Genomic DNA, 23303 nt, shown 5'->3' on the forward strand with positions numbered 1-23303 from the left:
GACCCCTCCCTCCTGCTAACCCCCCCACCCCACCCCCTGTACCTGGAGGAATAGATAGTGTGCGAGAAAAAGGTGCTGCAGCTTTAAGGCTTCATAACTTCCCTCGTAGTTTTACTTTCATGCACAGTCACGTCATCTGCACGATAAATGCGCGAGCAGGTCCTGTGGTGGTTACACAGCAGGGGCGGACGCAACAACAGCAACACCTGTTCAGTGTAAATGCAATTCAACACAATAACCCTGTAATAATGCAGCTTTTGTGACTGTATCAGACAGGTCCTGCTTTTAACCCTGTGGTCTTTCTTGAGAGTTGTTATGAGAGTTGTTAAGTTATATAATGCCTATTTATAAGCAAATAAATAAATCCTCTGCATTTTCAGACATGATTGTGATCCCCTACAGAAACACACATGTTCGTCAATGCAGCTTTTCAGTTTTTCCTTAACAGTTCATGAACTGTCACAAGACTTAAAGGGAAAAAATATCTTGCCCTCCCTGTACAGACCAGCACATCTAATCCTCTTTTCCAAGTCCACCGGTTTAGGCTGCTCTCTTAAGAATTTTCCAGAAATGTTTCCTATTTTATCCTTTGAACCGTGTTGACTCCTAGGCTCCAGCATGAGAAAACATTGCCTTAAACTTTATCAATTATTTATTACTACCCAATATTTTACAGTATGAGAACATTTCTGCTTGTTGAATTATTCACTGCATCAACAATTATATCAGATGCCTGTTACTGGTGGATTTTATTCATGAATAATTGATCCGTATTTACACAAAAATACAGTTTTTGACTCAAAAGAAAATACAGGGATCCATTTTCTGGTGATTGACAGTGAGGTATGTGGTCTCTCTTGAGGAATTATAAGCCTGTGACAGTGTTTCTGTATATTTAATTGTTATTTGTTCTCCATATTCACTTACTATTATGACAAAGAAGCTGAGCAATAACTGGTCTTGGCCGTTCAAAGTTCCTATTATATTGAATGATTACCTCTATAAAATTCAATATTATGAAACCTTAAAGGAGACTATGAGTCATAACAACACTGTTGAGCTAATGTGTGCAGTTGATCTAACTGGTACTTCTCAACATCTTTGAATCAGTGCAGGTTCCATTCATGCTTATGACTTGTAAGTGTAGGGATTTTGTGAATGGACTGTGGGATTTGTGCTGTGAGCTATCGCTGGGAAGCTGTCGTTAGTGTCTTGTATAGTACATTTCGCAACAAATCTGCAGCTGAAGGCCTCCCCAGAAGCAAAGGGCAACGCCTGATGAAAAGGCTATAGTCATAAAAGGGCTGCCCTCTGATATCTGGCACCCCCTGCTGTTATTCTCTTTGAACAAGGAGAAAGAGAGAGGAGAGGGAGAAGTTGGACTCATGTGTCAGCAGGCAAAATGGCACTGTGTCCCCCATGTGTGTGGTGTATATGCTTCATGCCAGTACCTTCAAATATTTAGTGAAAATCTGTTGGGCTGCATACAAAAATCTATTCCTGTAACTTCTCTGTGTAGAAATATGGTTGCGTGAAGTAGCATCCTAGTTTTTAATTGCTTCAAATCTATGTGGTTTGACTTAAAAACATTTATTTCAAAGTAAAGAAAAAAAAATGGAACAGAAAAACTGCAGCTTATTGATACTACCATAAGCCCCCCGGGTTGGAGAAGTGCAAACGAGTTTTAGTCATTGTGAATGCTGGCTGAATCACTATTGATCTTCTGCTGAGTCAAGATGTTCTCTGCTGAAAGTGTGAGAGGAAAATAACCAAGCTTGAATGTGAGACATCAGTCCACTAGCCTGACAAATCAAAACTGGTCTTGGTTACTAGAAAACCACTGTATTGCTAGATTCTTCCCTATTGTTGCCTTTGTGCAGTGTGCTACAGTGATAGCAGAGCTCTGTGTGACATATTATTGATATAAGCTTATGCCGCTCCTTTGCTGTCTTGTTTTCCAGACTAAAAAATGACCAAACAACAGTCTGAATGTGGGCACACTTATTGACTTGGACTGTTCCAGTGCTTCACAATGGTTTGATCCATTTCTCGGTGAAAGCCAATGACACAATGATGTGTTCTTGCAGCTTGTTTGTGCTGAACTTGATCTCAGAAGTGGTTTTCTAGAAAGACCTCGTGCTTGGCCTGCATTTTTGCCCAGCCCAAATACCAGAGACACAACTTCAAGCCTCGACATGCCGCCTTTGCTTGACAGCACACCCATTACTACAGTTATATTTATGGAGTCAGCAGATACTGTTTTGCATTAGAAGCTGTTACTGCAGAAGTCATTGTCTATGACAAAGAAGGACAAGGCTATACATAACAACCGACAATAGTAAACTGTGTTTTACGCTGTACATCTACAGCCTGTCTTCATCTCTCTCCGCCTCCGTCTCTTTTTTCTTTTCATCAATCAATATTATCCTCCCAGTCCATCTGCAGCCACACCGTCCCGTCAGCCATTTCTGTGACAAATGATAATTCCACTGATGTTTGAAATACAATAACGCTATTTGTTCATCATCTCTGTATGGCACAGACCCAGACTGAATTTTGAATCATTACAATATCATCTTCCCCTGCCACAGTCAGTCAGCAGAGACTGGATAATTACCCTTGCCCCACTATTGAGCAGCTAATTAATTTGTTCTATGCTGCAGCCCCAGTGATGGCGTTGATCCTTGCAGACATGTGCTCATTCAGCTCAGCTAAGCAGGAATTATTGAAAGTGCTCTTGCTGAAACCTGACCCACCCAGACTATTAAATATAGAACTGAAATAAAGTGGACTAAGATGTAATTTACTGCATAAGGGGCTCATAGTTGGTGGGAATGCTTCGTCCATTAGCATTTGTATCCTGTATTTATCAGTGTGTTGCGCGTCGCTTTAATGCTGGGATGCTCTTGTCTTTAAGTGGAGTCAATTCCTGGAGCCTGCGTTGCACCAACAGATTAATCCCCTGGATTAACTAAACATTTTGTCACACTTATAAACTCTATTTTAATCTGCTCTAGATGCATTTCAGGTGTACCCATCCTCATAATGGTGGATAAAAAAGCAAAACAGAACAATTATCAAACACCTATTACTTAAGACTTCTGTTAGCTGTGTGTAAAGTTCAGATATACTGTGTTGCCTTGGTGCTTACAGGTGACCCATTGGCTGAGTTGTTAGGGGGCATACACCTTGAGGGCATACACCTTGAGGTCCCCATTTTGACACCTGGCCAGCTACACCATTTACTGCATGGTATATTATTCCCCTGTCCAACTCTCTCCCCAATGTTTCCTGTCTGCCTCTTCAATGTGGGTCTGTCTAACTTAAAAAAGCCAAAAAAAAAAAAAAAAAAAACCTCAGAGGCATTATAGTAATGGTTAGCTGCCCTGTCATTGCGTGCATCTTGTATTAACTCACTTTCTACCAAATACAGTAAGTGCATTCAAATCTTATATTATTATTTTATTTTACATTTGAAAAGAATTACACACACGTCTATGACAGTGTGACAAAGGCTGAGTGAAGTTATATGAGAGACCTAAAAGAAATAACCAAATCAGAGAAAAGCAACAGTAACAGATGAACAGAGTGAATTTTGAGGTGCTGTTCCAGTACCAGCTGCCACTTCACAATTGGAGTATGCATGTATTTGCATTTTAATTGTACTGTTTACTGTTAGTATATTCAGAGAGGAGGGAACTATATTGTGTGATTCATTGTTTCTCCTTCTACTTACTCGACACCTCTCACCCTCTCCTCCACCTCTGTGGTTCCAGCTCAACGTGAAAATGAGGTTAAACAACGGTGTCGCCTTTGTTTCAGTTTATCTAATTTGCAGGCTGTCGTCCAGGGGTGGCGTGGGGCAAAATCTGCCGTCTATTTTGTCACGGCTCAGCTAATGTATTTCTTTGACAGCTCCTCCACTTCACCCCTGTGTCAAAACACCAACAAGTCAGGGTGGAGTCTTGCTTCATTTCACATTAATGTCAAGCTGGACTGAGTCATATTTCCCATGATGCTTCATTTCTAGCCAGAGGTGTGTGTTGGCTGGGGAGGGGGTAGGGTATCCCTGGAGTCTCTTGTCACTGGACGGGAGACACCTCTGAGTCATCGCTGTCACCTGTGATGTAACTGCTGCATCATGACTGGAAGAAGAGATTCCCTGTCAGTCAGAGTGGCTGCGTACTGTACTAAATGTCAATCAATATCAGGGTACCTTATGGTAGGTTGCCTGTTTTTACAAGAGGCTGTTTCCTTCCATCCACTAGCGACCCACGTCTTACAATATATTGATTTTTTTTGGAAAGCAACGTCCCCCGCCTGCATTCCCAGGGCCTCTTGACACAACTCTTCACCCTTCAAGATCATCTTCTTTTTATTCTTCCCTATAAATTGTCTTTATTACATCCTTAACTTTCATTGCAGGATCTAAATGAAAGTCTGGAATTCATCATATCACGCAGGAGGAGCCATAAAGGGCGAGAAACATCCAGAATCAATCTCCTGGCGTCCTTGGAGAGGAGAGGAGAGGAGAGAGTGGTAGTTGTCCTGTACATAATGGACAAAGGAAAAAAAAATGAGGAGGAAGAAGATGAGAGAAGACCAACGGTTTGCCGCTGCTTGGCTGCACTAAATAACAAAACACCAATACGGCATTATGAGGTGCCATGAGTGTTCCCTCAGCAGCTGCTAATCCATCACAGAGACAAATCGCTGGGTAAATGCGAGCTTTGGGATGGTAGTGACTTTGAATATTGGGTACAATGTGAGCGTGATGGATAACTCTCCCCCTAGGTGGCGTGATCTCACCTTTCGACCACCCTTTCAGAGGGGTGGTATGGATTTGTCAGAAGATGAATTAGCTGTACATCGGCCCTAAGAGCTTTGAAGCGGAAACAAAAACTGTTTCCTTCTCTTCCTTTCTCCATTGACTTTCTTCTCCTTCCCAGTAGTGTAGAAATGAGGAGGAAAATGTGCCAATAAATGTGTGTTGCATGCACCAGAAATACTGGTGATATGATCTACAGAAAAATAAACCAGTGAATGAATGTGTTGAAACTGCAGCAAACCTTCAGACATGAATGATTGTGACAGTTTTTCTGGAGTGAACAGACAAGGTGTTGCATGGTAACAGCTTGGATACAAAGTCCAAAAGCCACAGATGTGTCAGGAATATGATATGCAATTACACAAGACAGGAAGTGTTTTCCCTCTACAGATCATATCTGTGTGTTTAACTTGCCACAGAGCTCAGACAGCCATAGGCAGCTTGGCACGATAAACAGCCTTTACCAATGCAGCAGCAGCAGCAGCAGCAGCATTTTAAATATACAACACATCTATGAAAAGACAGGCACCAAATCACAGGCTCCATTCTTTTTTGTTCCACTTGATTCTTAATTTTTGTTTCCAATGAAATGCCATGCCTCCTCCTTCATCTTAATTTGAATCACAACATTTATCTCATCCATCCACGGCGAGGCGGTTTTGATGCTCTCTAGTTGCCAATAGTAACCAAAGCCGGCCAAGAGCAAAATCCACTCGTTAGTGAATGAAGCGGAGCAAGTGTTGAGGGTGGAGGGGTGTTTTACATCACTGAAGATTACAAGGACCATTTACAAGAGTGGTTGTCAATGAAAAAAAAGAAAGAAAAAAAAAAAAAACCACCACCAAAAAACTGTTCCATCAATGTAACGTCCGGACTGAATCAAACAGCACTGGTCACGACCCAAAATTCTAGTCTATTCTGGTCTATTCTTTAAATTTATTGTGTAATCGATTATATAATTTTTGCAACAGTGTGTGTTATTCCAGGCCTAGAGGAAGTTGCTGATGTGGGTATAAAGGTATGGTCCACTAAATATGTTTTCATGAAATTACATTGTAGTTTGGGGGACAGCAGTGCCACTCCAGACATGAATTATCAGCTGCACACTCTGCATCCTCCATCTTTTGGCTTCACTCTAAGTTTACAGGAGATGTTATGCAACCACATACATCTCCAGTTCTCTCTGGCTGCCGCTGATGACTGGCAGCTTTCCCTTTGAGCGCAGAGGCTCCACACTCCTCTGATGCACCTGCTGCACCACGAGCATCAAAGAGAGCGAGGCCGTTCATTAACACTGGGCTTCAGTCTGCATTACGTATTTGCAGTTCACCTCTCCGCCAGATGATGGCGCGATCAGACCTGGGCGGTACAAGTGGCGGAGAAAGGGAGGGGAGATGAAGGGGGGGTGGATAAAACCCAGTTGGAGTCTGCCAATAACAGCTCGAGTTTGGTCGCCTGCTCGTACTACAGAGCCACACCGAGGTCTCTACGCGCATCGCACACCGTGTGTTTGGGGGGGAAACCAGGCGGACAGAGAGCGAAGTCTCTTTCCGTTTTTTCTGCCCGGGGGGAAGAAATCACAAACAACACAGGGGTGGAGGAAGACGTTAAGGTTTGATTCGGCGTCGACTGCAAAGACAGCACGAGCTCTGGTTAATTCCTTTAGGTGGCATTAGGCTCCCGCACAGCCCTGTTAGAGGAGCCGGGATCTCACAGTTGGAACACCGCTCACCTCTCCCGCTTGTCAAACCCAAATCGCGAGGCAAGTCTGCGCGCGTAACCTGGACGGACAAGAGCGTTTGTGTAGTGTTTATACTGTTTTCCAGCCGGATTATCACTTCCAACAAATCAACACACAATTGGCCAAGCGACGGCGAAGTCAAACCAAAGGGATTACAATTGTTTGTAAACCTGCATGAGCGTCATCTTCCCCTGAGTACAGAGCGAAGTGCTCAGAAATCTGCTCTTACCTGGACTTGGGACCTCGGTGTAAAAGAGCTTCTCGGCGAACTGCACTTGACTGGAGCGGCTGAAGATTTAAAATCGCGCTTGAGCAGCTGAGGAGTAGGAGAAAAAAAAAAGAAGACGACAAAATCCTGCGAAAATGCCCCTCGCACAGATCGCGGAGCCATGGCCCACAATGGAACTAGTGCAGCTCGAAACAGAGGTAATGAGAGGTGGAATGTGTAGGGTTTTTTTGCATGTGTTGTTTGAACTGTTTTTGTTCAACTCTTGCTTGATTATTAGGGTTCAGGTGAAATTAAAATGGCGATCAAGGTGTAGGAGCACATCTGCCTCCAATTCAAGGTGTTCAGTCTCTACTTTCTAAAACAGTGTCAAAGTGATTGAGTGGAAAGTTGAGTTGAGTGATTGAATACCCACTCCATTTACTTTAGATGTTTTGGCAGCGCACATACTGGGGGTGAATACACTTAATAAATAATTCATAATGTATGTCCTGTGTTTTAAATGAAGTATGTATTTTTAATCAGGGTAACTCAAAATGTGATGAATAGGCTGTCTAGTTTCCAGAGGACATGTCATTTGGCCACTTAAATCCTCACTGGTGATCACTTTGTTGGCAACAGTCATAGCCCAGGCCTGTTTTAGGCTTTGATTTGCCCGTACTAACCAACAGGGGAGACGTTTCATCATTTCCCATCATTGTTTTTCAAAGAGCTCAAATTAACTCGACTCCACTTTCCCCTTCTCTCACTGATGCTCACAAACAATTCCATTTCAAAGAACCACAGAGACGACCAGGCTGTTATTTTAAGAGGAAATGCACAGGCTCATCATGACTGTCTGTCACTGCTCTCACCTTTTTAAAGTGGTTTCCAGTGCCTTTTCTGTGTAAGGGCTTTTCGTATATAGCTCAGGGAGAGACTGTCCTCTGCTCATGGTCATCATTAAGCCATCAGCCCACAGACTAACTTGTTTAATCACCAGTTTATTTGACTGTCAGTGGAGTTTGTTACCTTTTGAATGTGGGCTGCAGAGTGAGTTAATCTTCTTGCTCATAGTTTGAACATGGTTTAAATGTGCTGCACTCGTGCCACTTGTGTATGAGCATGTGTTCTTCCTCTGCAAAGTTTTACTTGAACAAGTATCTGATTACTACACAAGAATGTAGAGGATGACACTGTTTAGCATGGACTCTCATAAAGACTGAAAATTGTACAGTTTTCTGTCACTAAACCTCAGAACATGTAGAATTTGGGGACAGAAAGAGAGAATAGTGGCCCTGATGTTGCCCAGACCCCCTATTATTCTGATGCAGCATCAATATTCATGAACTCCTCAATTGCCTCTTGAACAGACTGGTTGCTTAGTGAATATGCATCTATCACACTCTGGTTCTTATGAGCAGACACAGGCGGCGTAGAAGCAACCTGTGGCACATTAGGCTACACTGGTTTTACTGTTTTCTCCTGTAATGTAATACTTAAGGTTGTCTTTAGCTCTTTTGAATTTGTCTGCTAGTGAAGCAGGTGATGCCAGCATGCGATACCCACCTTTTTGTGCGTCTGATCTCACCGATGAAAAGCTTGGCACACAATATTACAAGGTGTCCTCAATCAGCTTTACAAGAGATGTGCCTGATTGTGAATGAGGCTCATCTCTCGGCCTAGATAACCATCCTGATTTGATGGGAAATTTGATAAGTGTAGCATTAAGGAGAAAAGGATGCTGTAGAAATGATTTGCAAAAAAAAAGAGTGAAAAATTGTTATTCTCAGAAGCTGAGTTTGCTCATTAAACTTTAGGCTTAATTGATGAAATGCTAAAGACAAGTTAATGAGTCTTGTCTCATTAAGCCATGCAATTAATCAGAGGAGTTCTATGGCTATCAAGGAGGAGGAAATTATTGATGGTACACTTAGATACAGTTGTTACAGTTAATTTTAGAGCAGGGAAATATCAGTGTTGGGGCATATGATGAATTAAAAAGCTGCACGTCAGGCAGAAAGAGGCACTTCAGGTAATTTAGAAACAGTGTCACCCTGACATAATTTGTTCGGCAGCCTCCACTATTTACAGTATTCTGCAGCATGTGAGTTGGCTGAGTAGCATATCACAGCTGAACAGATGGTGGTGAAGAGCCTGTGAAGGGTGCTAAGTTTAATACTGTAACAATACCCCCGCTTTTGCTATGTGTAATGCTCGCAAGTCGTTGATAAACAGATTTGTGAGATTCTTGCTAAAAATACAGTGTGTGTGTAAATATCAGCCTATATATCATAAGGACAAATGATCTTTGTTCTCATTGGTACCAGTATCTGTAATGAATTCGATCACACCGGTCGCTGCCACTCAGAGTGGGGTCGGTGCCATTTATCTCTGTCACCAACCTACCAGCCAGCTGCACAGTTTGGGTTCCCGATGGCCGAGGGAGATGGAGATGGAGATAGATAGATGGATAGATAGATAGATAGATAGATAAATAGATAGATAGAGAGAGCACTCAGATTGATTGAGCATAAAGAGCGAGTAGGACTGGAGGCCATGCCAGCAAACATGTTGGGAGAGTCAAAAGGGAGGAACAGCAATGGGAGCAAACTAGTCATGTGGACAGATGGGACAGACGGAGGGACACACTTTTTGGCTGATTTGGAAAACAGAGGATTGAAGAAAAAAAATCACCTTGTATCATAGAAACACCAGTCTCATCTGCGTGAGTTTAAACACATGCAGTGCAGAGAAATGGGCTATAATATGCCGGCCCGTTATCTGTTTCTCCCCGTCACTCATTGCGCTTCTGTTTGGAAGCAGAGAAGGTGTCATGAATGGAAATCAGACTAACTGCCTTTTGTGCTCAAAGCCATTGCAAGCAAGAACAAAAAATGTGCAAAGAGAGCAAAAATACTGAACATATTTTTATTCATCAACAAACCGTGTCTGTTGTGAATTAACTGATCCTCAATGAGTCAATTCTGATAAAGACACTTCAGCAGATCATCTCCATCCTGTTTCAGCTGAGTCACTACCACCTGCATTGGTCACTGCTATTACTAGGTTAAGGCAGGTCCTCCAAAAGATCTGAATCATGCTTCTGTCAGTAAGTTATCACAGATCTCTGCTACAGATATGCCAAATGGATCCACATTCCTTTAAGCCTTTTGATCCATTATTTAAGAAAAAAATCTTTTCCCTGCGAAACCTAAATTTAGACGTGACTTTGTTACCTTAGCTTATTTCATCGATTCACAGTCTTGATTGTGAAATAATTATATATTTATAAAACAATATTGCAGCAGTATCATTATGCTGATAATGCGGAGGTACTCAAACTTACACTAAAATTTCCACATTGTCTGAGGTCCACTATAGAACTATATTCCCAAAAACTCAAACCGATTTTCTTATTAATGGAAGAATTGACACCTCTGTTGTGTAATTAAATCCTTAAAGTTTGGCACAAGCGGTGCAATGACCAGGTGGAGATACACTGCAGTGGTTATGAGGTAGTTTGCTGCTAATTTTTTGATAATACTGACTATATTGCCTGCTCTCACTGCAGCCTTGATTTGCCTGTTTTTTTTCCTGCTCATACAATAGCTTGATAAGATGGTTTCAGCTGGTTAAGTTTTGTGGTTTCCTGCCTCTTTGGAGTTAGTTTTGTTCAAAACGTGTAAGTTTCGTGGCATTATTTGTAATCTATTCATCTTCAAAGGTGCTATATGTAAGTTTTGCTATCGCTACATAGCCAACATTAGCATTAACAGCTATTTACTTACCAATCTGGAAAAATGGATTCAGCATCAGACTTAATTCCTTTACTCACCAAGTGTTGTCTCCAGTGGTAGAAAACAACACCAGTGTCAACTCTAGTTTTGCTATATCTGTCACTTCTTTTCTTCACCACTGGATGTGGTTTCTTGCAGGGGTTGGGTTGGGTGGTGGTGGTGATGATGATGGTCGTTTGTCAAGGACACAGTTGTCAAGTATCCGTTATTGTCGTGTTTACTGTTCCATTCATACAACTTTGATATAACATTAAGTTAAGTTATACATTTAATTCATTCTTTGGAATATTTTAGACTAAAATACTTACAAGTAGCATCTTTATATGGAGTACTTTCACTGCAAGCCTGTCTTTTATTTGCACAATTGACTTTTAAGTGCCATTTCACTTCTCCTCAGACAACAAACTTTTGAATTGTGCCCACTAGTGTCAGTAAGATCACAAATGAGGTGATCAGCTTTTAGTGAAACTTAAGTTATCTGGATTTAGATGTATCGTAGTCTGGATCTGGACCCACATCTGCCTACTGAGTATGTGGGGCTTCAAGCCATTCTATTCTGTTACTTCACATACTCTCTTAGTATTTCAAAAGACAGGGCAAAATAAAAAGTAAGTGTATAGCAGGACTGCACAAGCCAGGATTTATAGAGCAGGACTGTACAAGCCTAGATGGTGAAGGAGAGGTACAGAGACTTGGTACGACTAGAGTCTTTTTCTCCATTACGTAACAGTACATGTAGAGGAGAAAGTAGGGTTAATCAGTGGAATGTGCGCCATGTTTGTTAGCCAGGTGTGGTCAGCAGTGCACTCTTGAGCACTTGTGCACACTGAGTTCACATTCATGCTTTGCTTGCTGTGTGTGTGTGTATGTGTGTGTTTGTGTGTGAGAATGCATGTTGGCTTAGCTGCAGCTAATCTGGGTGTGACCTGTGGAACACCTGAGCAGAGGTGTGGGAGTGGAGGAGGGCTGGGTGGGCATGTGATAACACAACTCTTTACTTGATAGGTGCCCTGAGAAAGCGAGTTCTCATTTCTTTTGACTCCATCTACAAGTGAAGCAGAGATGGCAAATGTCCATTCACAGTCAGACTGTTAGGCAGAGGTGCAGATTTGGTGCTGAAAAACCCAAATTCTTCTCTTCACACTAGTTGATGTTAGGGAGAAACCTTTTAGCATGGACTAAAAGAGGACAAATAGAAATAGCTACTTCATTTTCTGCATTGACCAAAAGAGGACATTAGTAATGTGACCTGCTGTCAATACTCAGTAGTAGGTTAGATTACAAGAAATTTTAGTCAGATAGGATTATAGACACCGACAAAGAATTGCTATTGTGTTTCTTAGTTGCCTAGTTACAGGGCAGTGCTGCTCTAATCACACTGTTAAAACACAGATTTATCTACCAAATACACACACCTCCAGTGCTCTGAGATTGTTTACTTTGTCTAATCATATAGGAGTCCTGTGAGAAATTAAAAGTTCTCCTGTCTGGCTCTGGCTTGCTTAATAGATTGGTCTGTTTACAGAATGCTTGTGGCCTGCAAACTTCTTCCTATGAACTTGCATCTATCATTTTTTTTCCTCATATGCATTTGCACAGTATAATTTCAATACTTCCTTACCATGTTTACAAAATCACGACAGTTTATTAATGTATTCGTCTTCGAGTGTATTCATGTGGCTGTTTGTATGTGTGTGTGCGTGCATGTCCTGTGCTCTCATTGAGGAAGCCCAGGGGAGGGAAAGCACCATTAACTGGGCCACTTGGATCAGCCATGCAGAGCTAATGAGGTTGAAATGTGTTGAGCAGCAACGTAGGGAAGGCATTGCTGACCACACTCATGCAAACTCAAGACCGTTACACTCGCTCACTTTGGATTCCCACTGCTGGTCCAGAAGATACTGAGGGTCAAACAAAACCAACCACATATACCTCACAAAGGGCAGATAAACAGAAGGAAGGAGTCAGAAAGTGGAATGAAGTGAGAACAATGTGTTTCTTAGCGTCTGCAGAGTTCATCATGCACCGCTGCACTTCCCTTGATTTTCTTTTAAATCATCACTCCTAAAACATCTGTGTCTGACTTCAAACCAGGCTTGGCCACTTAATTGCTTCCATTTCTCCTGTGCCACCTCACATTACACCTGTTACAGCTTTTATGACGGGCACAGTTTGGCTAAATTAAATTGCCTCCCTAGAGTTCATGAGTAAAGTCCAACCAGATGAACTGTTGGTCTATAAAAATGCCAGGGGTTGTAGCACCAACCCAATTTATGGCTGTTGCTCGTTGCTGGAATGAAACTCAAAAGCAGAAAATAAGGAAGTACATCCAGTTGCCAAACACATCCAATCTTGCAGGGCAGACGAGAATGTATTGTGAGGCATTACAGTGACAGTAAATTAGATCCGCAATCTTTGTTCTTTCTGTTCAGAAGGTCTTTTTCCCCCCTTCAGTGACAACAGCCCAGCAAATCTGCTCTGTTGTCACAGCGCGTTCCTCCCTCTACGTTTCCACACACTCTACACCCGTTCGTGTTTGATTGTTAAGGCCACTGCTTCTCATTGTGTTGACTGCCTGTCTTATTTTGTGCAGTCTAAAGGAAGAGGAAGAGGGAAGAGGGCATGGAGGAAGTGAACAACCTCAGGGTCGCCCCTCTGTAATGGCAAAACAAAAAAAGGAGCGGAAAAGGAGGGCAATTGTAATTTAGGGTGTTCTCACACTTGGCCAGAATACTCGACCCTGGGCCCAGGAGTGTTTCTTTGATCACTGGAAGGGGTCACTTATCATCAGAGATTTATTTTCACATTCATCAGTGGTCCAAGACAACATCAGTAAAGGAGCACTCCACAAATTTTAGATGTCAGAGTTAATTTACTAGTTACAGTTGCATGTGAAGTTACCTCAAGGGAAATGTAGCCTGTATCCGGTTTTTGCAGGGTTTGATCCATACTAGGAACTATAAAGTCAGTGTATCTGGATCTCAGCTGCATTGATTTAATTTAGAATTAGTCTCTCCATTACTTTATGTAAGTGCAATACTAAATTGCTTTTTTTGGCAAAAAGTGGAAAATATGAGACACTCCACTCATATGATACAAAAAGTGATGATTAAATCTACTTCTCCCTCATTGAAACATCCTGAATCTATGGACGTATAAATATTGTGCATTTCAAAAGTTCAACTCCTGGATGCAAGATGTCTCCTACTTCACTGAAAAGTCCGTTCTGCATGTGTCCCTGAAGGTAGTTGAATATTGTCTTCCACACTAGCTGTGAGTCATGAAGTCGTGCTTTTACTTGCACCCCAGAGTCAAGATGAGCACAGAGAAACTTTTTCCCCTTCAGCAGATGAATGTGAAAACGGCCCTCTAGTGTCAAACTCTGCACATTCATCACTCTGTAAACTGGAGGACAAACATCCAAGTGAAGTAACAGTAACAAAAACACATTTTTGAATGGAGGGGATTTAAAAAAAAAAAATGTGATCAACAAATATGCTACAAAATCTGTAGCCTAATACCTTGTCTGATAGTATGTGTGTGTATATGAATGAATTAAGGTGTATGTCTGGTGTGTGATGATACCGAGGCAAGAAATATTTTAAATATTTAAATATAACCTCCAGTATGGGGTTTTGATGGAGCCAGGACTGATTTTTCTAGGTTTCATGTTCGTTTTCACTCTACTATCAATCAAATCCTCTCTGAATGTAGAAATGCCAGTTCTGCTAGGCAGCCAATCTTACTGATGTAGTTTTGTTTCTGTGCCTGTCTGGCTCCTGTAGACTTTACATAGGCAATAGCAAGTGATCCTAATTTGACTTGACATCATAATGGCCCCTGCTTTTTAAAAATTACATCCAAGATATCTCACAAAGTCACCTGTATCCTCTGTTTATTATTCTCACTGTTGGCTTTGTGTGCAAGAGATACACGTCTAATCATCTAATCTGTTCAAAGTCAGCCACCCACTGACATATGAGCAACATGTTGATTTTCTGAATCACCTTTGGCAAGCCATTGTTTTACAAATAACAATGAATACCCTTTTCAGCAAGACTTACCTACTGGGGAACGGATGAAGGATGTGCATTTGTGTGTCAGCCTTAGATTATTAGGTTTGCCAGTAGAGGAGCAAAGTGCTGGATACAATGGACTGTTGCCACCCACACAGTCTTGCAAATATTCTCTTGCATCTCTCTCTTTCTGTGTCTCCCTCCTTTACACACACACAGAGTGTGATACATGCACACATATGATACATGCACACTGACTGTTTCTCTGCTTTCTTGACAGAATGGGCAGAGCACCACTGAGGATGGAGTCACTCCTGCTGTCAAGGTATGTGTCTTCCCTGGAACACAGACACACACGAGTGCAAGAGCACACACACACACACACACACACACACACAAATGTGACTTATTCATAGTCATACAGCTTAACATCCAATAAATTTGGCTGAGGACTTGGACAAAACTCTTGCATTGAATTCTTGGCTTTTGTTTGTGCTTTTCTATGAAGACAAAATTCCATCAAAGGGCAAATTCTTGTGTGAATTGTCATTTCAAGCCATTCCCATCTCTGCTAGAGGAGAGAAAGAAAGCCATCATGCTCTCCCATGTCCATGCTCACAAATGTGTGACTGTGTGTTGATTTATTCATTTAGCAATTGCATTGACAGCAGCCCTCAGAGGGCATTAGCCAGCTGGAATTTAATGTGTTGAATACTGTCTGAGGGAGGCTGATCGAGCAACAGTCTGGGCTGCTGTGTACAGTTTAGTGATGTGTCTGGGTCAATAATAATAGGGCCGTAGTGTCACACATGCTGCATGTCCTCAACTGTCCTGCTGACATTTTAACACGTCATGTAACATGCACATACAGAAACACGCATTCTCTGAGAATCATTGAGTCAGCCCTTTCCTACCTCCTGGCTGGCCTCTACACTTTATTGTCCGGCCCTGAAACGTGATCCCGTTTCCTCATGTAAACTATTACTCTCTAGCCTTGTAGCAGAGGATGAGGAAATGTTCCTTCTCGATTAGCCTGGTTTTTATTTTTTGTTTTTCCCTGTCCTCGCTTTCAAGGGGGAGAGGCTCTGAAGAGCCGTCTTTTCTTTCAGTTCAGAACAATGTTCTCTGACTGAGGGAGAGCTGAGTGCGCTGGATGCGAAAGAGGGGTTTCAGTCAAAGGAGACAAACAGGGGCTGTGCTGGCCAATGCCATTAATGTTTGATGGCAAGGAAAAAAAAGACATAGGCTTTTTAGCTTGGACATTAGTTAAGAAAGTGTATTTTCAGAGTTTAAAAAAAAGAACTGATTTATTAATGTTATTAGGAAAATGGACAGTATGGTTGAAATTATTATCATAGTAATAAACAAGGATATTTTCAATATCTATATGTATGATACAGCAAATGTATGCAAAATCACATGTTAAATGATCACAAATTGAGTACCAATTCAAATTCACTGCTCAGTGTTTTAAAATTTTAAGGTACCTCACCTTTTTTGGAATCATTGTTATGTAAAGTAATATGAGGCCAGAGGTTGCTGAGGCACTAAAAACATTAGCCGCCTTTCATGATAGAATAAATGCAGCTAACAGAAACTTTTACTTTTATTCTGGCACCGAAAAAGAAACCAGCAGACACCTAATCCATACAACAGGGTCAGTATCAGCGCTGATACTGGATTGGTGTGCTCCTAATCATATCATCACAATATGACTCTGCCAAAAGTCGATAAAATTTAATTATGGCTCAGGCCTGGGCAGCACCATGATTACGTACATTATGTGTTGTGTTAATTGATTGGGGAGTATTTCAGTAATCTGATCATTAATGTGATCTTGTTAATTAGGATGGCCTCCAAACAGGCTGGTGTGTCTGGGAGTCTACAGGAGTGGTGGCTCATCTTTCTTCAATGAGATGGATAGACAGCATGAGATAACATTATAGTAATGGATTTGACTTCCGTATGGTGCGAATAAGTGAGCAGCCTTTAAATAACCTATAAAATGTACTGTATATCTCACTCTGAGATCCTGGTTGTTGTCACGGGTGGGGGTGGGGGGTAGACCTCGTTCCCAGACTGTTCTGGCACCGCGCAGGCAGGACAGTCATAACCAGGCGGTGCGTCGATCGATGCCGAGCTGCTGTTTAAATGCTGGGAATCTGATAATGGCTGCTGTTATCTACTCTAGCCAGGGGAGTTACCTGGCTCCAGCAGACCTAATGGGAGAAACGGAGTGGGGGTGAGGGGGAGGTGGAAGGGATAAAGGTAAGGGATAAAGGGAGGGAGAGAGTACCTGCCCTTGGTGGCTGATGCTAACATTAAAACCTGAGATAGGCTTTAAAAAGGTAAAGTGATAGTCCTCAGCATTAGGGTATATATATGTGTGCGTATGTGTGTGTGTGTGTGTGTGTGTGTGTGTGTGTGTGTGTGTGTGTGTGTGTGTGTGTGTTAAGGGGTGGTGAGGTTAAGTCAGTCCTCTGACCCTGGAGAAAACATCCACAGCACTAATGAGCTCATCTACTGTCTCCTGACATTTCTCTCTCTGACTCCTCATATGGTGTAAAACTTGGTGAATACGCAAGAGCATATTACCCTGCTAGTAGTGCTGCTTTTGTCCCTCCCATGCTTTTTCAAAGTCATTAACCTGATAGTAAAGGTGACCGCAGCAGGTAAGGTGCCCTGACAGACAACTCTTCACAGGATTTTAACCCAGTGACTCTATGGTTGTTTTTTTTTTTTTTTTTTTTTTTTTTTTTGGCCTTATTAGTCATCTGTTTCAGGAGACATATAAAAAAATGAATGAAGCAGGGTAAAAATCATGTTATATAATGCTGACTAGGCTTGCAACTAAATTGCAATATTCATATTTAAGTCTGTCAAAAAATGTTTTCTTTGGGTGATTACAATTAATCTCATAGTTCAGTTGTTCCCAACCTTGGTGTCAAGAGGGGGGTTCTGAGACGATTGCAATGGTAGGAAACAAGAGCAAGCTAAATTCTGATACACAAAGCTCTTTATTTTTTAAGACCTTACTCTCATCTTTGCCTCTTACTTGTGAAATTTTGTATATGTTCTTCTTGAGGCATCAAAATTTATTTGAACTGCTCATAGCTTACAGATATGAAACCTTTCATGAAGGCTTGCAAGGAGTTGGTATTTCATAATAAAGCAATAAAATCTGCAAAGTTTGGGAACAAATGCTTTAGTCTATCAGCAGTTCAGAGAGTACAGCATATAAAGCAGTTCTAAATTCAATAATATTACATTTACAGTGTAACAAAACTGTGAAAAAATAGCAAATTCTCACAGTTGAGATGGTGCGACCAGAGAGTATTTGTTGTTTTTGTTTTCGGTAAATTTCTTAAACTAATGATCAATCGAAATTGTCGATTTGTTTCTGTCAATTAATGGGACTAATCAGTTAATCAAGCCCTAGAAGTATCAGTATCAGAGTAACAAGGCAATAACAACCTTTTTTTTATTGCACATTTCTCTGTTTGGATTTTCCCTCGCCCTTATCAAGAGATAAGAACTTGAGAAAAAGCAAAGATTCTACTGCGAAAGTAGCAGTTACCAACTAATGGCCTCTGAGGCGAGGTGTATTGATGGGATGATCAGACGGCACAGCACAGTCACCTGAGAGGGTGCTCAACTAATCCGTCTCGTCGGAGGGGGATTATGCTACCCAACAATTTACTCCCTGGCACAGAGCCAGGCTCACAATGATCTGCACCCACACAAGTGTGGAAATTGGTCTATTTCTAGCAACAAATCATATTGTTTTTGTTGCCCTTGAGGATACCTTGGAGGGAGATTTGTTCAAAAAGCACAAACAATGGACATGACAACCTCAGTTTCAAAGAAAGAAGTGCTAGAATAAGGTGATTTGGAAAAATCTCATTGCACATTGTATTTGGGGAGAGGCCAGCTGTCTGTCAGAGGACCAAAAAAAGAGAGAAAATTAATTAGCCTAGCAGGCTGGAGTGACCTTACAGCAGGTCTGCAGAGCATGGAGCAAGGTGGCAGCCATTTTTGGACCTCTTGTAACAAATTTGTATGATCTGCTGTTGGCAATTGATTTCCAGGCAATCATATAAAAAACAAATCTAACCTTCGTAGAGATGAAATGGTTGAAAATTATTAATTGGATGAAAATTCATTGGCAATGACAATTCTAATTATTGAATGGGTAATTTTTCAAACAAAAACAGCAATTATTCTTTGATTTCAGCTTCTCCAATGCGAAGAATTTCTGATTTTTTTGTGTTTTGTATCTTTGTGAATTCATATCTTTAGAATTGGTTCAGCAGTCACACAAAACAAGACACCACTGGAAATTCTAAAAGTTATTTTTTTCACTACTTTCTGACTTGTCAGATTAATCAATAATAAAAATAATTCTTAGGTGCAGCCCTAATCTCTTAAACCTTCTGTCTTGGCCAGTAAGAATGTCTCACTGGTTGCAAGAGAACTAGCGAACTCGGATTTTCAGAGTATCCCCTTATTTTTGAAAAAGATTGAAAAGTAATGGCATACAGCAAATCCATATTGGATATACATCAGATTGTGCAACTCCTGTTTGCTCATCCAAGGAGGCACATCATTTACATTCACACAGCTAAAAGAGAGAAGCCGGCAAAAGAAATCTGAGGAGGCAGAGAGTGCTACAGCAGGTTGTCCTGACAGCAGTGTTGCATTGTCAAAAACAAAGGTACATTTTCAGCCATTCGACATTTTCAGCATCTCCAAATCAAAAACTGCTCTGTTCTGACATGACTGAAAAACAGGCTACAGATCTGGTCAGACATTCAGGGGGTAATTTATTCAGCCTGTTCTAATTTACCCAACCACAAATACATTAGTGTGCCTTACTAATGGACAGTCTAAACGAGGTAACAGTAGTCTCTCATTGTTAATTGTGTTTTGCTTTATTACTGAAGCTGAGTCACTTAAGTGAAATCATATTATGTTTGTTTGTGTGTGTCACAGAGACAACCAGAAACAAAGTTCGTGGTGCTACCAAAACAAAATACAATATGCAGTCATTCTAGGCATAAGGTTTAAATATATATATGAACTTATACATTAAAACCTTTTTGTATTTCTCTAAAACATTTATTATTCATGACTAAATGAGTAACCACCAAAGTAAATTTTAGGGAAAAAAACTCCTCAGTAATTATATACTGAAGATTTAAACTTCATAAACTCAGTTAATCTGCATCATCAGGACTGTGTGGGTGTGTTTCAGTTTGATTGACAACAGCTTGGCAGTTTAAGCAAACAACCCACCAACTGTCATCAGATTTTAATTTAAATGCTGCTCAATCCTGATGGCGCAGGTGCAGGGACGTATGAAACATCATCTTTGTCTCACTGAACTCCTTCCGTTTCAAATTAGTGAGACAAAAAACTTGTAGGACCCTGGCACTAATAGTTCCTCAGCCTTTAAAATATGGCAGTCAAACGTTGGCAAACACTTTTAAAAGTCCCTGACAAGCTGCAGTAAGATTCAAATGATTTTTTAACTTTTTATACTTTACCCGATCGTGCACCATAACTCTCAGGTGATGTCATTATAAAGCTGCTGAATTAGCTGGAGCTCGATTAACAGTGACTCCCACCATTAAAGCAGTTAGGACAAACCTTTCAGGCCTTGTACTTTATTACCACAGATTGTTACAGATTATAGATTTTTACTTTTTATTACACCTTTTAGTACAACATTAAATTATTGCCTGGCCTCAAGGTGTTGTAATGTACCCTCAGCGTGAGGAGAATAGGTTGTCATGGTTTCACATCAAATCTGACAAACTGACAGCCAGTGCGGCAAAAGCAAGCAGAGTTATAATGGGATAATTCATGATTTTTGGTGTTCCTGCAAATGGAGGACACATTTGTAGAACACAGCTTTTTTTAAAGTTATTACAGACATAAAGGGGGGGAGCACAAAGCAGCCACCAGAACTATTGTGGTGTTATTCATTACAAGCTAGATAATGGCAAAGGACCACAATGAGAGAAAATTTGAGAAAAAAATGACAGCTACATGGACACACATACACTAAACCAAGAAACTCATGAGTCATGTTTTGGCAAAAAAAACAAAAAAACAACTTGATTTGTAGACTGACAGAAGATAAACCAACAACAGTCGTTTATTAGGCAAAAGTGCCAAACATTCTTTGGTTCCAGCTCATCAAATGTGGGGGTTTGCTACTTTCCTCAGTTTATATAATTGTAAATTAAGTATGTGTGGGTTTTTTGACTGTTGGTTGGACAAAACAAGCAAGTTGAAGATGGGCATTTTCACTGTTTTAATGGTTAACAGTTCCTTTGGCTGTTTTGATTTTTTATCCCCTGAAAAAAAAACTACAAAGCCCTAAAACTCTAACTATTTAGTGAATTTAATTTTTTTTAAAATAATTTTCATTCTCATTAGTCTGCCAATTATTTTCTTCATTTGATTGTTTAGTTGATAAAATGTCAAAAGATAAATGAAAAGGCCCAAAACGACATTGTGACAGAGTGGCTCTATCACTGACTGTGGGTAGCGCACACACACACACACACACACCACACACACACACACACACACACACACACACTCACTCACATAAACATCCTATTTGTCCCGTTCCCTTTAAAATGCTTGTTTGACCCAATAACAGACCAAGCCCCAAATGTATTTCATTGACACTGCAATGTCCACTAAATCATGTTGTGAAACAGACAGTATGTGGTCAATAATATGCATAGTAGGCAGTTCTGCTTCTCTTTGTGTGTGTGTGTGTGTGTGTGTGTGCGTGCGTGTGTGCATGCCTGCATGCCTGCATGTGTGAGCTTTTTATTGGTTGGTGTGATTCCCCCTCCAGTATGAACCTCCACCTACCAAGCATGAGGGTAGCAAGCAGAAAGAAGAAATGCCTTTCCCATTGATGTCAGTGACATTTTTTGTAGTCCATAATGTGGATAATGGCTTTTTACTGCAGCGAGGTGCTGAGCGAGTAGTATTCGTGCTTCACCAACCGAGTGACAAGAGGGCACAGCGGAGCACAGAGACAGGAGCGAGGGAATTGCCAAGAGCATGAGCAAAGAGGGAATGGAGGGAGGGGTGAGCAGCATTGGAGGACTCTGCAGGAGTGGAGTGCAGAAAGAAGAGTAGGGAGGAGGGGAAACAGTAGGCCGCCCCGGCATAGTTCTCCCTCCAGTCAGTCAATTGTGGACCCAGTCACACAGCTCAGCGCTTTGTGACTGAAGAAGGACTCGGAGTGCAGGGATGTCAAAAAGAAAGAAGTGGCAGAATAAGTCAGCACTTCAGACACGCTCTTTTTGGGTCTCTTGGCAATGATGTGTGTGAAGCAGATGCACACTTGTGTAGCTCTCTGAATTGTGATCCGATGTACCTCTGGCTAATCTGCCTTAATCCTCAGATCACTAACCTCGGGTTCGCGTTGTCGCCTCTCTGTTTGTGTGTGTGTTAATCAGAAGGAGGGCTCAACGCAGCCTTGGTGTTGAGTGTTTCCAGGACTGATTAAATATTTACCAGTGGTGAGAGTGTGTAGGCAGGGATTGTGGCTTTACATGATGAGCTTTTTGACCTCTGGGCTACCGTAGAGCGCTGTGGGGCTGGCGAGTCAGGAAATGGGAAAGTCAAGCCTGCGTAGCCTTGCGACGTGTGTTTGTGTAACCATAAGCCTCTCTGTTTGCACATGCATGTTGTAGGCATGGCAACTGCTCACCCCCTCACAAACCTGACCTTGCACTTGATTTATGTGGCATTGCCCACCTCCTGCGCCCGCCCCCCCCCAACACACAGACACTCTTATATACACGCACACACATATTCCACAGAGGTGGACACACTAAGCCCTCCTCTCCAATTCCTGTCTGTGCATAATCTCAAATCCTGGATCGAGTTAAGATTACGCATGGAAGATGGTCCGGATAACCTAAGGCACCGGTATACAATCTGTTTCCTGCAGTGAGCGGTTGTATATCCAGCACTTGTTTTTCATGGTCATTGTGGCACATGTGATTTACTGTCCTATTTTAAGATGAACTTGGGGATGATGCTCCAGAAGTCACATTGGTGAGGAATTAACCCTGCATATCATTGATATGCATACATCACAGCAGCTGCTGTGTGAACATCCAGTTTGTACCCATGTATGCGTATATGTATTCTTGTGCATTATGCTTGGATTTATGCGAGTGGAAATCCCTGCCTCTTCATGAATAGTTGTGGTTGCTAAGTGACACTAATTAAGACGGTAGAAGATTGTTGTGGAACTTGGAGACACTAACATATAAACTACAGTGTACAAAGGCTGGGGAAGATAGGAGAAATGATACAATTTTGGGACGTAAAGAGAAAGGAAGGAGAAGCAAAGCTGTACTAGTCTCTTTCCTTTGACAGTGAATGACATAACAACAAGTATGACAAAGCTTTGCAGTGTACCTCTGGCTGTAGCTTCGTATTTACTGGAAATATGCAAGCAAGTGTGGTATCAATTCTGTCATCTGACCCTCAGCAGGAGCACATTTCCCAGAATGACTAACTATTTCTTGAAGGGTTTCCTCATGCGGCGGTTACCTTCTCGCTTGTCCGCTCCCATCTTTCCGCTGTGCTTCTGTCTTTTAAGGGGAACTCTCTCCCTCTCTTAGCAGATGTACTGCAAGCATTGTTCCTTTGAGGGCTTTCAATCTGG

General features: G+C 41.5%; 1 protein-coding gene across 1 annotated transcript in view; it reads left to right on the plus strand.

Annotated features, from left to right (window-relative positions):
- Positions 1 to 6288: 6288 nt before the first annotated feature.
- The window catches only part of rps6ka1 (ribosomal protein S6 kinase a, polypeptide 1), a 47220-nt gene continuing 30205 nt past the window's right edge, over positions 6289 to 23303 (plus strand). Inside the window, exons 1-2 of the mRNA XM_018663604.2 lie at positions 6289 to 6995; positions 14871 to 14915. Of these exons, the coding sequence (XP_018519120.1) occupies positions 6933 to 6995; positions 14871 to 14915 (108 nt within the window). The 5' untranslated portion in view covers positions 6289 to 6932. The remainder of the gene's footprint in view (positions 6996 to 14870; positions 14916 to 23303) is intronic.

The sequence above is a fragment of the Lates calcarifer genome, linkage group LG19 (genome assembly GCF_001640805.2).
Source record: "Lates calcarifer isolate ASB-BC8 linkage group LG19, TLL_Latcal_v3, whole genome shotgun sequence".
NCBI lineage: Eukaryota > Metazoa > Chordata > Actinopteri > Centropomidae > Lates > Lates calcarifer.